The following is a 16956-nucleotide window of genomic DNA, read 5'->3' as shown; positions in this document are numbered from 1 at the left end:
CCAAAAACAAAAGGGCACAGGAAGAAACTTGGTCAGCCAAGGAAAAGAGAGGCAATCAAGTAGTTACTGTAGCGACAGCAGAACAAGACAAGGCTCTTGTGCTTCACTGGACTGGTCTTTTTTAATATTAACAACAGCAAGTTTTTTATACTTGTATCCAGGAAGGACAATAGTTTGGCTTTTCAGGGGTATCTTTACAGGCAATCTGATATTTGCTGTAATTAATCCTTGCTGACTCAAAAGATCAGAGATATCCACAGACATTCTGTCTCAGTTTGTTATTTTTCTACTAGAAATGAATTGTCAACACCACTGGCTTCAATCCACTTTTCTGCTACAGAGAGTGTAAAAAAAACTTCCTAAATGATGTTATCCCTCTCCAGAATCCTCTTTCCATTCTCCACTGTTATGTCATTTCCTCCTTCAATGTATTAGTTTCTTTTCTAAATCCTCTCCAGTTTCCTTCCACTGATCACCTTGCACTTTCAGAGGGACTGATACAAAGGGTGGAAAAAAACCCTTACAGGTATAGTCTGGGGCAAGGCATTGCAGCTTCTGAATGTATCCAAGAAAATGCAATAAAAACTTTAGTTTGGGGCAATTACTTTGAATATGCATGTGAAAAACTGCAGTAGCTTTGACATTTAATTTGTATAAATGAGCTCTTTGGTGTGAGACCTGTCAGCTAAAAGAACTGAAGGTTCAGAGACAAACCTGCAAAAAAAGGACAGAGTCTATGCAGAATCATCTCTGACAGGTCCCTTTCCACAAAAACATTCTTTCTCCAGCATCTGGGTTCATGGTTCTTGCAGGCCCAATGCCAAGGCAATCTGTTTAAACAAGCACTGGTGGTTTTGGCAGAAGAATGTAGTAAACTGTTGAGCTGAGGATATGCACGGTGGAAAAAGCAACACCACTGTGCTCTGGGAAATTGATACTTGAAAGTGCAAAGTAATTCTGTTGCAAAGGTAAACCACGGGAGAACTTGGCACTGCTCTATGTTGTGTATAAAACCAGACCTGAGCATGACCACTTTGTACAATGCATTCATGAAAACAAAGAGGGGATGCCTAAAAACCAGAATTCTCTAACGGACTACCTCTATCAGAGGAGAAATACCAAATCAGAGGTTCAGAGATACAAAATGCTACATTATTAATACAAGTCACTAAATTAGATTGTTTCACACTAAACAAAACAGCTGCTGTACCTGTGTATTAACTGATTTCCACAGGCTTCCCTCACAACAAAAAGTTAGAAATGCAACAGATACTTAACTGGGAAACAGACATCAAGCATTTTTGTGAAATAAAATCTCATGCTTGGAGAAAGAGTGGAAGCTGCTTATGGCAACTATTTCTCCAGAACACATTCACCTCCTGCATTAACCAATTTTAACACTGAGTAATATATTTTCCTGTTCCAACACTGCAGCTATCTGCTTTCAAAGATGACTGGACTTCAAATACAGATCTCATAAAATGTAAGAGATGATGTACTTATTCTTCACAGTTGCTTATTTATAAACAGAGGGTGTGTAAATAAAACTCCCTTATTTAATATTTAATTGTTGTTTCTTCTTCCAGTTGCAGTAGCCAATTCCTGATATCCATCTCCATTTATTTAATATTACATTCTTCAACATCCTAAGATATATCACCATGTAAAATAAAGTAACATAGGCAACAGGATTAAAGTTCCAGTGATGATTGTCTTAAATGGACGAGTAAGATATACCAACCCTTAACCCATGGCAGAATTCTCTGCTCCTCACTCTGCATGAGACTTTTTTTCTAATTTCACGTTTTTGCATTTCTGTCTGCCATCATCATCTATGAAAGCCATCCATGGTTTGGAGTCCAGCTGTTGGAAGAGGCTGATCCTGACCCTGTATCACTCAACAGCATTACGATCAGCTAGCTGATGGGATTTTCCTTTTGCAGGTTTTTTTTAATTCAGTAACTCTTTTCCCCAGTATTAAATCTTTTTAGACACCATCAGAGGCAACAAGAATTAATCTTTGCAGAACATAATGCCCTTTTATTCTGCATGTGATAAGCTTTCTGACAAGAGAAATTTTAGTTATTTATGGGAGCAATTAACAAATCAAAACACTTTCAGATACTCAAAAGTTCCCCTATTAGGGGTCTAATTTCGTATTTGTAGACTTCAAAACCTCTACTTGAACCAGGCAGACACTCCTGTTACAATCTCTATAGAACAATGAAAACCTGAACAGTTTTGTTTCTCCCTATGTACTTACTCTATGCTAAAGATGAGAACCTCTACAATGTGTGCACAGGTCAGCTGGATGCCATAAACTGATCTATCCCACCCCATCCAACACTCCTTTGACTTCTTCTTCTTTAGGTATCCAATAATCTTAGAGACAAGAAACTAGCCTAGAAAAGATCTACAGCAACATAGCAAAATCAAGTTTCAGTCTTAACAGGCCTCTGAGAGCTTCTTAACAGAAATAAATAATAAATTGGTGTCACAAACATCTCTGGCTGACACATACAAGGTGTCCCTTCTGAAGGAGAACAGAAGGCACACAAACTCTATCTAGTTTATGATACACCAGAAACTCTGAGGACACCATATTCCCACAACAAAGAATGGCAGAGGTATCTAGAGGGGACTTCAGGAGAGTAAGACAAATCACCTCAAGTGAACCAACTGTTCCTAGGGACACACAGAACCAGCTGTCAAAATAAGGTTCATCAGAGGTAAAGCAGCATACTGGGCATCATCTCTCTATTAACAGGGTAGAAATTTATTAACAGCATCTACCTGTAATACTACTGGAATATTATTACACATAAAACCCAGTGTCAAGCGAGAAAACTTATTTTCTCTTGAAACATTATAAAATTATTTCTGTTCTACAGTTACTTCCAGACTTCAGCCTGTGATTTTGCACTCCAGCTTCTCTGTAATTCACCATACCTTTGAAAATCTCTGCGTGGCCTCACTATCAACACACTTAAATGAAAGAATGCATCTGAATTGCCATTCATTTTAGGTGCTCAACACAGAAATCACAGGACACTACTACAATCTTGAAAGCAATGATCCTAAATTCTACTGGCATTTCAGCCTCTTTAAGTATAACTAAAATTAACAGTTCACACATTCCTGTCTCTAGAGACAGCTGCCTCAAAGTGTAAGTGAATCTCAAGTGATGCAATTATTAGTGTACCAAACAGTAGATACACAATACTCATTTACGTAATATTGCTGCAAAAATAAAAGCTTTATCCCCAGAGTGGACTTTGCCAAAATAATGAGAGAGTTCATGTCATAGAAAGTATCTATAAAATTGAACAAATGGTACTTCCCTGTATCATCAATGAAGCATCAGGAAGGTAAACTCATACACAACTGATACCTAAGACAAAGAACTTCTGCATTTAACATTGAAGCAATTTAGAACAGAGAAGCAGTCCAAGCCTACCAGAACTTCTGTTGTTCTTAAATAAAATAGGAAAGAGCTACTGAATCAACTGATTGAAGCAGAAGACACAAATGCCTGAATGTAACCAAACACAGTGTGTGTGAACTCACATCAGTGCCCCATCCCTGTGGCCTGGGGAAGCGAAGGCACTGGCAAACACAGTCACTCCATCCCTACAACAGACTGGGCTGGAAATACTCATATGAAACACTAGCCATCTACATCCAGACCATGTAAGCAACACAAGAGAGTGAACTAAGCAGAAGAATGAATGAAACCAAACAAAAAGCAGCTCACAAAAGATTTACTACTTCAATGCTATTCTCATCAGCACAATTAGCATCTAGTGTACACGGAGCTCAGAGTGTAGGAGGACTCTGCTGGCATTTTTTCTATTGTTGTGTAACAAACACCTACAGTGCTGGAAAATACACAAATTATTAAAAACACGAGCTTTGCAAAACTCCAAACTGCATGTTTTGCATGTGATTGGAGCAGAGGTTCTGTGTTTGCAAAGGCTAAGGAAATTTCTACTCCTATTGCAGTAGCCAAACAGTAATCCTGTTTGATTGAAGGGGCTTAAAATGATTACTAAATGCATTTGTTTCTGAGTTTACTTCCATAGAATACAGCCTAAGTTTCCTTGAAATTGCATATTCTAGGAAAGAAATGTTTCACTAACAATGAACAGAAATCATAAAACATGAGGAAATAATCCGTAAGAACATCCACATCCCTTCAGTACCATTTTCTTTTCCTATATGCTTTTTAAATGTACTACAAAGCTTTAGGGATGTGAAAGTAATTTGTTCAGCTCTAATCACTTCAGCTGTTTTGATTTATCTATACACATACTTAGCATAATGCCTAGACAGAATTATACATTTCAGGCTAGAACTACATTGATAATCTGATCTTTAATCAGGGCTGGCTGAGGGGTCCACAAACAGCAGATGGTTCTGAACACCACACTGCTCCAAGACAACAAGGAGCAGACTTGCAGCCTTGTCTCTCAATTCTCTATTTCTTCTTGGTTTAACAAGTCAGATGTGAGAATTTATACAATAGCTTCTTTCATGTTAACTTTACAGCCACCTCTTAAAGAATATACTCCACAGAAATACACTTCACTGCACAGTATGTCACTTACATAGTAAATATTTTTGTGAAGCAGAGTTCACACACACAAAGAAGCAAATTTTTCAAATTCTGTCCAACACCTACTCACTTGAAAACAAAGCCAACTACTTGAGATGAAAAGTACTGAATTACACCACCCAAGCTAATTTCCTGCAAAGCCTCATTGCTCACAAAAAGCCTGTTCAGTAACAATACTGTATCTCAGTTCCTCCATCAATAAATTCTCCCCTGTAAGGTAAATGATTTTCTCTTTCCAAATAAAATTTAAATGTGTAGAATATCTCATAAAGTCTGCATAATTCTTAGTATTACATCCCATTTCCTGGGGAACATACAGAACTCTTCTTTCACTCCTACACTACACAGCAAGGTACAGCTAAGAGATCACCATTATTCCCTGTCCTCCACCACTACCCTTTCTCTAAATTCCTGCTCCTTTCCTTGCTCCACCGATCCTTTTCACATTAGCCCTGCCCCCACGTGCTCAGGCCCGTGTTTTCATCCTACTTCCTGTGTGAACACTGCCACACTCCCTCTTCCTTTGCAGTTCCTGTCAATTCCAGCTCCTCAGAACTTCCTCAGACTTTTAATGCATTTCCTTATCCCCTCCTTTATGCTTCTCCCCAAGTGGCAATTCCTGACCCTTCAATTCCTCATATGCCATCACGGTATTTCTGTTTCTGGATAATTCTCTTAATCTCTCAATTTGTTTTTAATTCAAATTTTCTTTTCTTCTTCTTCACATTTGACTGATCTCCATGTTACCTCTTAAACACCTCAGGTGCCCATTATTTGTGAGTCTTCCCTTTCTTGTGTTACCATTTTTTGTTGCTTCCCAGCCAAATGTGCTTGACCACTTAACCCCTAGATTGATGTAAACTTCAGAAAAGAATTGAAATTTACTCCAAACAAAAGAAGCTTGTGGTCACCTTAATCACAGAAAATCTCACCTCTAACACTAAAACTCTTTAAGCTGATGTCTCTGTCCCCACCAAGAGCAGCTACACAATAAGCATTTTGCATACAGAACAGCTCAAGCTTCATACTAACAAACATGAGACTATGTGGGGAAAAGGCTACCAAAAAAAAAAAAAGAAGTCGTCCTGCATTCAATTTGCAGTAAAGTTAATATAAAAAAACTTCAAACTTCTGCTTGTTCCATCACTAGAACTACATTTTCCAGTTGAGTTAAAAGAAAAAAAAAAAAAAAATCTGTGTCAGTTAAAATGGACCAAAGGAGAGATTTTAATGCTTTATGAAACCCTGCTATAACCACCTTGCACAGCTTTACGAGTATGAGGCTCAGTAATTCTGTTTTCCCAGAAGCAGCTTCCAGCACTGCTGAGAGAGTAAACAAGGAGACACAATTTCTCCTAATGTGAACCTCTTGCACATTTGACTATGCTACAAATGTGAAAGCACTGGTGTCTTGAATAGCAGTGGTAATTGCTGTAAATGCATGTTTAGTGTTTTTCAAGCATTTCTGGAAGCAGGAGGGGAACCAGTTCTTGCTTGCCACTCATCCAGCAATACTTGTAATCTTTGAGTAAGAACACTGCTCCTCAACAGTCATGGTCTGCGTTTCTGCATTCATTGCAATATTTTGTTTTTAGATGTAAATATTTCTCCTCTTCTTTCATCCCTGCCTTTTTAACCCTCTGTGCTACATCAGATATCATCCTAGTCTTCAGAGGATTTGTCAGAAATATTTGCTAGTTAACATATTAGTTCTTTAGGATCCTGGGAAATAAGTTCACCAGCCCCAACAAACTGAGTACTTTAAGCTCACAATTTTGTTTATTGCCTTGCTTACTTGCATCTCTATTCCTGCCATCCATTCTACCTTCTCCCACACTTTAAGCTCAAAAACTGCAGCAAGCACTTGTTTAGACTTGGCAATAACTACATTATCTTTAATACTACTACGTTCTAACAGCATACTATGTCATCTTTTTCTCCTTGCAATTCTATGTGCTTAAGAGTGTTTTTGTTTTCTTTACTGCCTCCTAAAGAAACTTGACTTTTGCAAATTTGTATTGTATCTTTACACATATTCTTTAATACAAAACTTTCCTCTGAATACCTGGCTTTTTCTTCACATGTCTAACAGGCTCAGATAATTTGTGTTATTCTTCCTGGGGTGTTTCAAGCCTATAGATTGTCTCATAATTTTCCCCTTTCCTGGGATATTTAATGAACATTTTTCAGTTTTTATTACATAAACTCTTTGGTTCTATTGAACTCACCAGCTCACAGTTTGATGACTTTTTTCCTAGACAGATAGATAAACACTTCACTTGTTTCCACAACTTGATTCTTTCCTTTAAACCAGTGATTCTCACATCAGCCCCTCCAGCCTCTGTATGAAAGTCTTGGCTTGCCATGACAGATGCCTGACTATAACATCACCTCTTCCCTCTCTAGCAACTTCAACAAGAATATAAGGATTATCTGGAGACAGCAAGGGCTGAGAACAAATGGAGGCTCTTGCCACTGGCCCATCCATGAGAGGAATTTCATCTCAGCAGGAAGCCCACCTGAGCTCCAGCCACTGCTCCAGTACCTTGGACAGGGCTGGGCCAAGGCAGGGACCCCCACAGAAGTAGGACAAAGCCCCAATAAGAGCTGTAGCAAAGGAGTTTCAAGAAATTAAGAAAGATAAGGAGACTGTAAATATTTCAGAAGCATAGAGAAGCTTGATAGCCAATATAAGAGAGGGAAGAGTCAGCCTAAACAAGACTAGACCTGACTTTTGTGGAGTTTTAAGTGGAAAGGTTGTTTCTGGGAAATTGGGGTAGACAGATCGTGTGGGCTGTCAAGAGTGAGGTTCAGAAGGTGCAGTGCTGGAGTTCACACAGGAAATGGCTGTATGCAATACATACACATACTCACACACATAGAAGGTGGAAATTATAAAAAAATAATAGATTTAAGAGCTGAATTAAATGTTTAATGACCACTACTCCAATGCATATGAACAAAAAAAAAGTACTTCACAGTGGTCCAGCCACTAACACACTACACTAGTCAGGTGCACCAACTTTTCCTGCATTTCTTCACCTGTATTCATCAGCCAGATGCACTTGACATGTGGACTGTCATGTAAGAACTCTGGAGCAGGGATTAGGCTTTTGTCCTGTGATTTTGCAATGCCTTTGAGAGTAAAGGCTTCATCTTTACCTAACATTGCTGCATATTATGGTATACAGAGAACAGCATGAAGGTAAGAAGAGGAAGAGAAGGTGGGTTAAACCTAAGCAGAAGTAGCCACTTTCTACATTACCCTCTTCTAGCATCAGCATGAAGTACACTACATTCAGATAAGATGGTTCTGAAAAACAGCAACATTATGGAAAACACAAAACCCCAATTAGTAAAGTACTTCAGAAAGATATAAATTTTTCTTTATAAATCTGTATTTTTCATTCATCCTCCTAAGAAGAACAGGAGCATTTGTTAATATGAAGCAGATTCATCACCAAATGCACTAAGGTAAGGTGCACAGAAATCTTTTTTCGTGGTTTGACATTGTTTTAACTGACTCCATGTTGACATTAAAGGTTTAAGGTTTAAACTGTCTATTTGAAAACACGCACAAAGCTCCAGCTGAAGACACACAGTTTAGCTCTTCTATTTCTGCAATTTTCATCCTCTATATTCCTTTCAAAAAGAAAACAATTCCCACACTCCTTTTGAAATCATCATGCCTTTTGTGTTATAATGACTTTTCCAGAAACCTCTTTGGATGCTGATGACAAAGAGTCATGATTCCAGAAAGGAAGCAGAAGTGGAACACAAAAAAAGTTTTAAACAGCAATATTTATGGAAGTGTATTTAGTAATGAGGTAAGAAAAGTGTCCAAATATGTTCCACTAAAGAGCATGCTATAGTGGGTATAAAGATATATTTCAGTAAAAAGAAATATACAAGAAACCACAGACTAAATTTCTCAAAATGCACTAAAGTATGTAACACTTCCTACTGCTTCTCAAACTAGACAGAAACACCCTCTTTATGTAACTTTGACATGCAAGGCACATTCATCAACTACAGGAAAACAGAATCCAGTCCTATAAATGTAGCGAGCAAAAAGTAAATATACAGGTGTATCCATGTATCCATCACCACATTCCCCCACCCCACCAAGCTGTTACTACATCTCCCCCTTGTTGGCTTTGCAGAACCAAAATGCAGAAGAGAATATTACAGAATAATATCATACAAGAGGGAATCAAATTCAATAAACATTGATCCCTTACACCACTCCAAGCCAGCTGAAAACTGTGGATTGCCTTGGGTGGCAAGAAGATGTTGCCATTTCTGATAGAAAATTGCATTATAAATGACAGTGAGGAAGGAAAGGCTTTGATACAGAAATGACATGTTGCATTTGTAGGACTTATAATTTTAAAAAAAATCTCCTAAAGTGTAAAATAACAGAATTATTGAGGCATAATCATCATGGAGTGGGACCTACAAAACAAAGGCAAGTAGGGACCTAAAATTACAAGTTATGCCTTTAACATTAATTCCTCTGCTTTTACAGAAATTCCTTCAAAGTAGTTTTTAAATACACTGTAAGCAATTGAAATCTATTTCTATCCAGAGTATAAAAACCATCTTTGGTACCACTATACTGTTTCTTTTGGTTGTACACTTTACATATTTCCACCACCTGTTTGTCCTCTCTACTTTTTAGAACACATTTACTCCAGTGGCAGCTTCCACTGTGCTGTGGAGGTGGTCCAGTAACCTACTAAACTTCTCTGTGTTTCCATTCTCCTCCCTTCACAGGGAAATCTGTGCATGCAGGGAAGTTTAGGTAGGTGGGTAAAGTTTGTACCTCAGTCCTGACTTAGATGGAAATGTCTTCAACCCAGGGACCGTCTGCTACTCTCTGTTTACATATCAGCCTGCAAAACTGCTGCCTATCCTACTTACTTGTCCAGCACTGGCCCCCAACAAACAGCCCAAACAGAAAACTTCCACTCTTTATTGTAAAATGTAACTCATGCTTCAAAAAAAAAAAAAAAAAAAAAAAAAAAAAAAAAAAAAAAAAGTGGCACAATTAGATTCTAGTCATTCAATTACTCTTTAAACTAATTTCTAAAAATCTTTAAAATTATCACAGCTACTACAACTACTTTGCAGGTTTCATTACTATTTAAGGACCATTTTATTTCACTTATAAAAGTGTGTGTTCTAAGTAACATTAGTACTGAACATTAGTACAGATTTTTAAGCATTCATAATTTAAGAATGGTCACCACAATTTTTTAGATCCTGTGACCTTTAACAGAAAACAGACAATTAAAAAGGCTGCAGTTGTCAGACCAGATTACTGATTTCAAGCAACCCCTCCCCCAATCATGTGACCACGCTCTGCATTCTATCAAGTAAAACTTATTTAGTCTTAGTCACTATCACACATGAAAAGATTAAACAGTAACCTGTAAGGGCCTGTGACATATTCCTCACTAATAATTTTGTTTCAGAAGAAGCTAAATATTCCCAACATTTTGGTAAGCAACATCCTAATCCAAGAACAATGGAGAAATTGTATGATTCCTTTTCCTTTGAAATCACTTTGTGTCACAAGCATGCCTTTCCTAATCCCTTTTCCACTACTGAGAGCAAAGAAACAGATTCAGCAAAGAATCAGATGCTCTTTCTGCAAGTGTTTGAACAGGCACCAGCTCCCAAACTGCATTGCAGGTGTTTCTGGTGATCTCAAAAGCCCTGATCCATGGTCTATCATCAGTGTATATAATCACATAAAGCAGTAAAACTGGAAGCGTTTTCAACTGATGCTAAGAATCAACCATACTGTGAAACTGACAGAGGTCAATTAATCCAAGTTCAGATTTAAGGCAATACCACTGCCCACAAACATATACAGATAAATGATACATTTTTAATTGTCCAACATCTTATTGATTTCCACACTTAACGAGCCTCTTCCACTCCACCACAGAAAGCTTCATTAACTAAACTTTTTAAGCCACTGTTAGATCCCTACTAATTAACAAAAACAGCATTACAAGACCAGTAGCCAGCAATGTAAAGTGCAAAAGACATCCCAGTGGGATGTGAAAGCATATCTGTGTTTGTGGAGAGTTGAGCTCAGTCACAGCAGCCTCCCCCTCCTGTGCTTCTGCTCCCAGGGGAGCACCAGAGTGGGGAGGGCAGAGCTGGCTTCATGCAGGCAGCTGAACACTCCATTCCAGAACCAGATCTTCTGGGAGCAGTAGTAAAGGGATATCCTCTAAGCATCAGTATTAACCACTTCATTTGTTGATTTAATAAACGTATACGATATCCTGGGAAGCAAAAATGTGTCTTCAGTTAATAAACTAGGTCTTACAGTCGTTTGTTCAAACCAATGCATACACAGTCAGCAGTCAGCCAGTTTCAACTTACTCATTAACTGCTTTAAAGTAACACATTCCCTCAGCCACAGGTAGCCAGACTTCCCAGCTCCCAGCACTACAGTGCCTGCTGCAGGAGAGCAGTGTGCTCTGGAAACCAAGGCTTCACACTACCAGTGCCACTGGAAATGCACAGGTTCTTTGAATTCCCTGAACATTTTTACATGCATTCCTTAATAAGCTTTAGTTCATAATAAGTTGATGAACTACTTCTTGTCCAGCCTCCCAGAAAAAAGGTGCTGAGCCCTGACTTCTCTATTACACAATTTATAGACAGCTTTTTATCCAAGAATCACATTTAACCTGACAAACCAGGCACGTCATGCTAAAGGACTTGAGTATTTCCAAACCAAAGAAGTCTAAGCCTGAAAATAAATTTCACCATTTTGAAACCATGAAAATATATTTGTTGTTCTTGACAAATCACAAAGAAAAAGATTCAGTAGTCAATTCCCCACATGCTTTCAGACAGCAGCACAAACAGGCAGGAACTGCTGATATTTTGCCAGAAGTGCCAGATAGATCAATACTATTAACAACTACTGCCAGTCTCTGCAGTCTCTCACCTTCTGCCTGGCAAACTTTACTAGGCTCATTCTTTATCTCATTATTATTAAAGATAATTTTGTACTAAGCTAGCAGATAGCATCTAATGCCAAAATATGCAGATACAAAGAAAGATTTAATGTTCTGATTGAGTGTCATTAAAACTCAAAACCAATCCACTAAATTCAACTTACAGAAAAGAAACTATTTTTTTTCAGAACTGTAATAAAAATCTCTAAATCTCACAAAACTTCATTTGACCCAAATATTTGTACCAACTTCAATCTTGTATTACTCAATTATTAAGCAGTTCTACCTCACAATTAAAATTCTTCATTACTATAAATATTCAGGAAGAGGTTGTCTTTGTTACAGAATTGTTGATCTTAAGACTATCGGGTTAATAAAGCATAATTAAATCCAGGCATTTAAGTGCAAGCTTGCAGGGCAGAAAATTACCTCAGGAACAAGATTATTTTGAATTCAACTCCTTGCTTTAGTGGTTTTGGGAACTGGCAAAACAGGAAAATCCTGAAAAGGGTGTTTAAACACCTAACCTGGGTTTTGTTCACTTAAGACACCTTAATAATCCATTGCTAGTGGCAGTTCTTTTGTAAGAAGGGACATCAACAAATTACAAGATCCTTTTTGCTGAAGAGGCTGTTTTTAAAATATATGCTTACTGCAAAACAAATCAACCAAACACACACTGTAAGAACTGATGTAACAGGTAGATGGAGCAAATTAATCTGCAGCACAAGTAAGGCTCCTCCCTCCTACAAGTTACTTCAGAGAAGCTGCTAGAGGAGTCAAGATACTCAGACGCTTCTCATTTCATTGTGCGTGTATGACTGGGATATGGAATGCGCTCTCACTGTGTTCAGACCTGTCCCAGATTTCCCTCTGATTTGAAACAGGAGGGGAAAGAGCCTCCCTCTCCCGAGTGCTGGCAGACATCCCCCGCGGGAGGCAGGGTGGGCTCTCACCACCGGGTTCAACGGCACGTTCCGAGAGCTCTAAAGACAGAGAAAGAGCCGCTCTCGGCGAGACAAAAGCGGCTCACGGCGGGCACCGGCTGTCCCGGAGGGGACGAGGAACAGCGAGCTCGGACCCCGCACACACAAGGGCGGGCACGGCCCTGGGACCGGACCCCCAGGGAAGGCTGCCCTAAACCGTATGGCCCGGGAAGTGCGTTTAAATCCTGTGTGCGGGAACGGGGAAGCGGGTTAAATCCCACCTGTGCCCGGAGGCAGGCAGACACACACTAAGGGAAAGGACAAACAGGGAAAGCCGAAGCCGCACACGGCGGCTGGAGAGGCCAAGGCGGTTCAGGTGTCGCTGTGAGGGAAGAGGCTGACGGAGGAGACTGCAGAGTTCAAGTTCCACCCCCCAGTTAGGAGGGGAGCGGGCGGAACCGCCCGGCTCGGGGCTCCTCGGGCGGCAGGAGGAGCAGAGCGGCGGGCCGGGCTCCCCGGTGAGGGCGGTGGTTCCCTGCCCCGCCGTGCGCCCCGGGCGGGCCGAGCCCGAGCCCCGCGGGCCGGGGGAGCGGCGCACGGCCCTTCCCCCGCTCCTTTTCTCTCCCCTCTCCGCTCGGGCGAGCCCCGTTTCCTCCGAACGGCGGCCGAGGGCGCTGCTCGGGCCGGGCGGGAGAGGGAGCGGCAGGAGCAGCGCCGGTAGCGCCTTGTTCTCTGCGGCCAGGCCAGAGAGCCCCGCGCCCCCCGCCCGGGCTCACCTCCTCGATGGCCGCCACCGTGTTCCTGCACTGGGCCATCCGGGTGGTGAAGTTGGAGGCGGTGGGTGACTTGTAATCCTCATTGGTCTCGGACACGAATTCCGACACGGAGATCTGGTCCGGCATGGCGGGGCGGGGATGAGCGAGGGGAGGGAGGGGGAAGGCAGGCGGCTCCGGGGGCAGGGAGGGGAGGGCGCAGGGGGGGCTCCCCCTCACATCGCTCGGCGAGCGGCGGCGGCGGCAGCGCCCTCCCGGCAGCCCCGCCGTCTGGAGCGGTGTTGTTCCTCCGCCGCCACACAAGGAAATTCCCCGCACCCACACTCCTCCTCCCGCTCCTCCCGCGCGGTCACGCAGCACCGGGGGCCGGGCACACGCCCAGCCGCGGGAGCTGCCTCCACACCCCGCCCTCCCGCTCGCTTTCTCCTCTCGCTCTCCTCCTCCCCCCGCTCCCTCACACGCTGGCGGGGCTGACGGGGCCGGCGGGGCTGGCGGGGCGGGGGCGCGGCCGCACGACCCCCCTGCCGCCCCCGCCCGGGAAGATGGCGGCCCCCGCCCTCAGCGCGCCCTCAGGCCGTGCTCCCCAGCCCCGGGGAGAGCAGGGGCAGGGCCGGCGGGTGATCCCAGCGACAGGCGGGACGGATCCAGCCCTGTGGTTCGGATGGTGTTTAACAACAAAAACCCAAGGGCAGGGGAAGGTGAGGCGCAGCGCCTGGCTGGTGCGAGGGGAGAGGCTGGAGCCCACGGGACGGGTCTCCGCGCTGTCCCCGGGGCTGCCCGCAGGTGCAGGGACAGCCTCTCCTCCCACAGCTCATAATTCATGTTTCAACAGCTTAATCTGTTTTACGAGTTCGCTGTCTCGTTTCGAGGGAGCTAAAGAGAAATGCTGTCGTTCCCAAGAGGTCCGTGCAAAAAAATACTTTTAGGCGAAGTAACGTTTAAATCTAAATTCTTAGAAAGCTTTTTCTGCACTCAAGGAATACGAGCTATCAGAGGAGGTGCTTTTTTTCTTCAATATAAAGCCACAAGGATTACTGAAGGCAGAAAGGGTGGCACTCAGGCCGAGCTGTGGCGTTGGTGCAGCCCGAGGGACGATGACAAAGGTGACACTGGACGGGCTGGGGGCTGCCTGCACGGGCAGCACGGGATGTGACCATGGCACTGCTTTGCTTCGCCCTCAAAACCCTTGGGACCTCTAGCTGATTCCTGCAGAAAGCTTCTGAACTCCGTATTTTGGCCCAGAAACTCTCCTGTGGCTCTTTCACTCCCCTCTGGTGATACAGTTATTAGCTTTCTGTAAGTGATTCTTTATTACTCTGTTTTAAAACTCTTCAGGGAATTCCGATGAATAAGCAGGTACTCTTTTGCTGCCGTTTGTAAAATGTCCAAATAAATAACTGTAGGCCTTCCAAGATGTTACTGCCCTTTGCAATCCTTCCTAGATCTTTTAGCATAAATAATAAAGCTCATAAACTGTATTTATTTTACTGGTTGTAGTAAATCAGATGAATGAACAGGGACTATCTGCACATTCTTTCAATTTTTAACTCTTAATAGTTTTTCCATCCTAATCATTCCTTATTTTTGCCAATGAAAGTCACCACTGTTGTTTTGCTTTTAACTTCTTTGCCACTCTCCTTGTTAATACTCATGCATTATCAGTTACTACAACGTGTGAAGGTATACATTGTTCTGCTACTAATGCATTAAACTTCCTGTCTGTATTTGTACATCACATAATAAATAAATATAGCTGAATGTAATTATTCATTCTTGCTAGAAGTCTGTGATCTTGCATCTTCATTTTTGCATCAGCTGATGGTGGTACCTTTAAAGCAACACTTATCACACTATTACTCAAACTTAGTAAACACTAGCATTCTTAAATTGCCTACTATATCTTCCAGTCTGGCATATTTATTTTGGTATTTTAAAGGGGATGAAAAACTTGGGGTCTGAAAGGCAAATACTACTAGACTCTGACTTTCTGCAGCAGCTCTTCTATCAGATATAGTGCAAATCTGCAACATACTAACGCAGCCTCTAGAGGTTGCATCCACAGTTTGATATTGGAGTATATACAACTGAGATGGCGTCATGGTTTAACTCCAGCCCAGTACAAAGCAACGAAGTACCACACACTGCTGCTCTGCCCAGTGGGGAGAAAAATCAAAAAAATAAAGAAAAAACTTGTGGATTGAGTTAAATAATGGAAACAGAATGAAATATTATAATAATAATAATGATTATAATAGTAATTTTATTGAGAAGGAGCAAGAGAAAGGACTAAAACTGAAGATAAACAAGTGATACACAGGACAATGCTCACCAGCCATTGACTAATACCTGTCCCATCATGGAGCAGTGGTTGATGCCCCCAGCCAACTCCAGTTTATAAGCTGAACATAACATTGACTGGTTCAGAATATCCATTTAGCCTGGTCACATCAGCTGTCCCAGTAATGCACCCTCCTGGCTTCTTGTGCACCTGCTTACAGGCAGAGCATGGGACAATGGAAAGTCCTTGATTTAAAGTAAGCACTATTTGGCAACAACTGAATTGGTGTGGTATCAACATTGTTCTCATACTAAATTCCAAACACAGGACTGCCAGCTGTGAAGAAGGAGATAAACTCTATCCCAGCTGAAAACAGGACAGACAGTCCAGACCATCATGCAATGAATCTTTGAATTCTATGGATTCTATTTTGTACAGCAGGTTAGGTTAGATGATTGCAGTGGTATCTGATCTTCTTCTATCTTTAACTTAGGTAGTTAAAAAAAATTTCCATCCCAATTAAACTGCAAGGCCTTTTTGCTTGGCAGACTGCATTTGCCTCAGCTCGTCTCTTTATGAAGCTAAAGACTTGTGCTTGGGTAAACTTTCTAGAAGTTGTTTGGACTTGATATCACAACTCAACAGTTCAGAGAATTCCCTGCTTCTGTTGTGATTTAGAACACCATCTAATTGCATCTACAGCTAAGATTATTCCAATTTTTCAGTGATTAAGGAACTATTTAGTACTCAGGCTTTTCTCCTTTTAAGCATTCTTGTACACAGGCATGGAATAATTTTCCAGCTTATTTCTTGACAAACCAAACTGAACCTCTCTTCTAAAGAGGACAGAATTAATTTGGACTGCTTTGCATTGGCCACAAACCCAGACTGGGTATCCAGGTGGTGACTGTGAGTCAGCTGACACATGGCACCTCATTACTTTGCTGTAACACTTTTATTAGTGTGTGTGAGCCTTGTGTCTCTCACTGAAAGGCTGTTTCCTCAGCCCTTCCATCATTTTTATAGTTCTAACACCTCAATGAATTATTCTCCTGGTTCTCTACTCCTTCATTTTATATTCAAGGATATTATTAGACTTTCTAGTCCCAATATCATACTCAGGCTCATCTCCCACACACTCTGCCCTTCAGGTATTTATGAGTGATACTTTATTTCAACACCCCATTCTTTGAACCTGTGAATACGAATTGAAGTGGAATGGCTTGATAATGAGACAATTGTGAACAAAGTTTGCTTGTGCAGAATGAAGTACTACTATTTTGTTTCTAGGTTTTTCCTGCTTGCTTCCTCACCATAGCTCCCCCTATTCTGGTTTTGGCCCCTTCCTTCCTTCCTTCCTTCCTTCCTTCCTTCCTTC

General features: G+C 41.6%; 1 protein-coding gene across 3 annotated transcripts in view; it reads right to left on the bottom strand.

The window, feature by feature from the left end:
- The window catches only part of ASAP2 (ArfGAP with SH3 domain, ankyrin repeat and PH domain 2), an 82705-nt gene extending 69224 nt beyond the window's left edge, over positions 1 to 13481 (bottom strand). For all 3 annotated transcript variants that reach the window (XM_083857756.1, XM_083857757.1, XM_083857758.1), the window contains exon 1: positions 13304 to 13481. In XM_083857756.1, the coding sequence (XP_083713882.1) occupies positions 13304 to 13429 (126 nt within the window). In that variant the 5' untranslated portion in view covers positions 13430 to 13481. The remainder of the gene's footprint in view (positions 1 to 13303) is intronic.
- Positions 13482 to 16956: the final 3475 nt, after the last annotated feature.

The sequence above is a fragment of the Zosterops lateralis genome (assembly GCF_965231275.1).
Source record: "Zosterops lateralis genome assembly, chromosome: 3".
Taxonomy (NCBI): Eukaryota; Metazoa; Chordata; class Aves; order Passeriformes; family Zosteropidae; genus Zosterops; species Zosterops lateralis.
The sequence above is the reverse complement of the archived record's forward strand: the minus strand, read 5'-3'. Positions and strand labels throughout refer to the sequence as shown.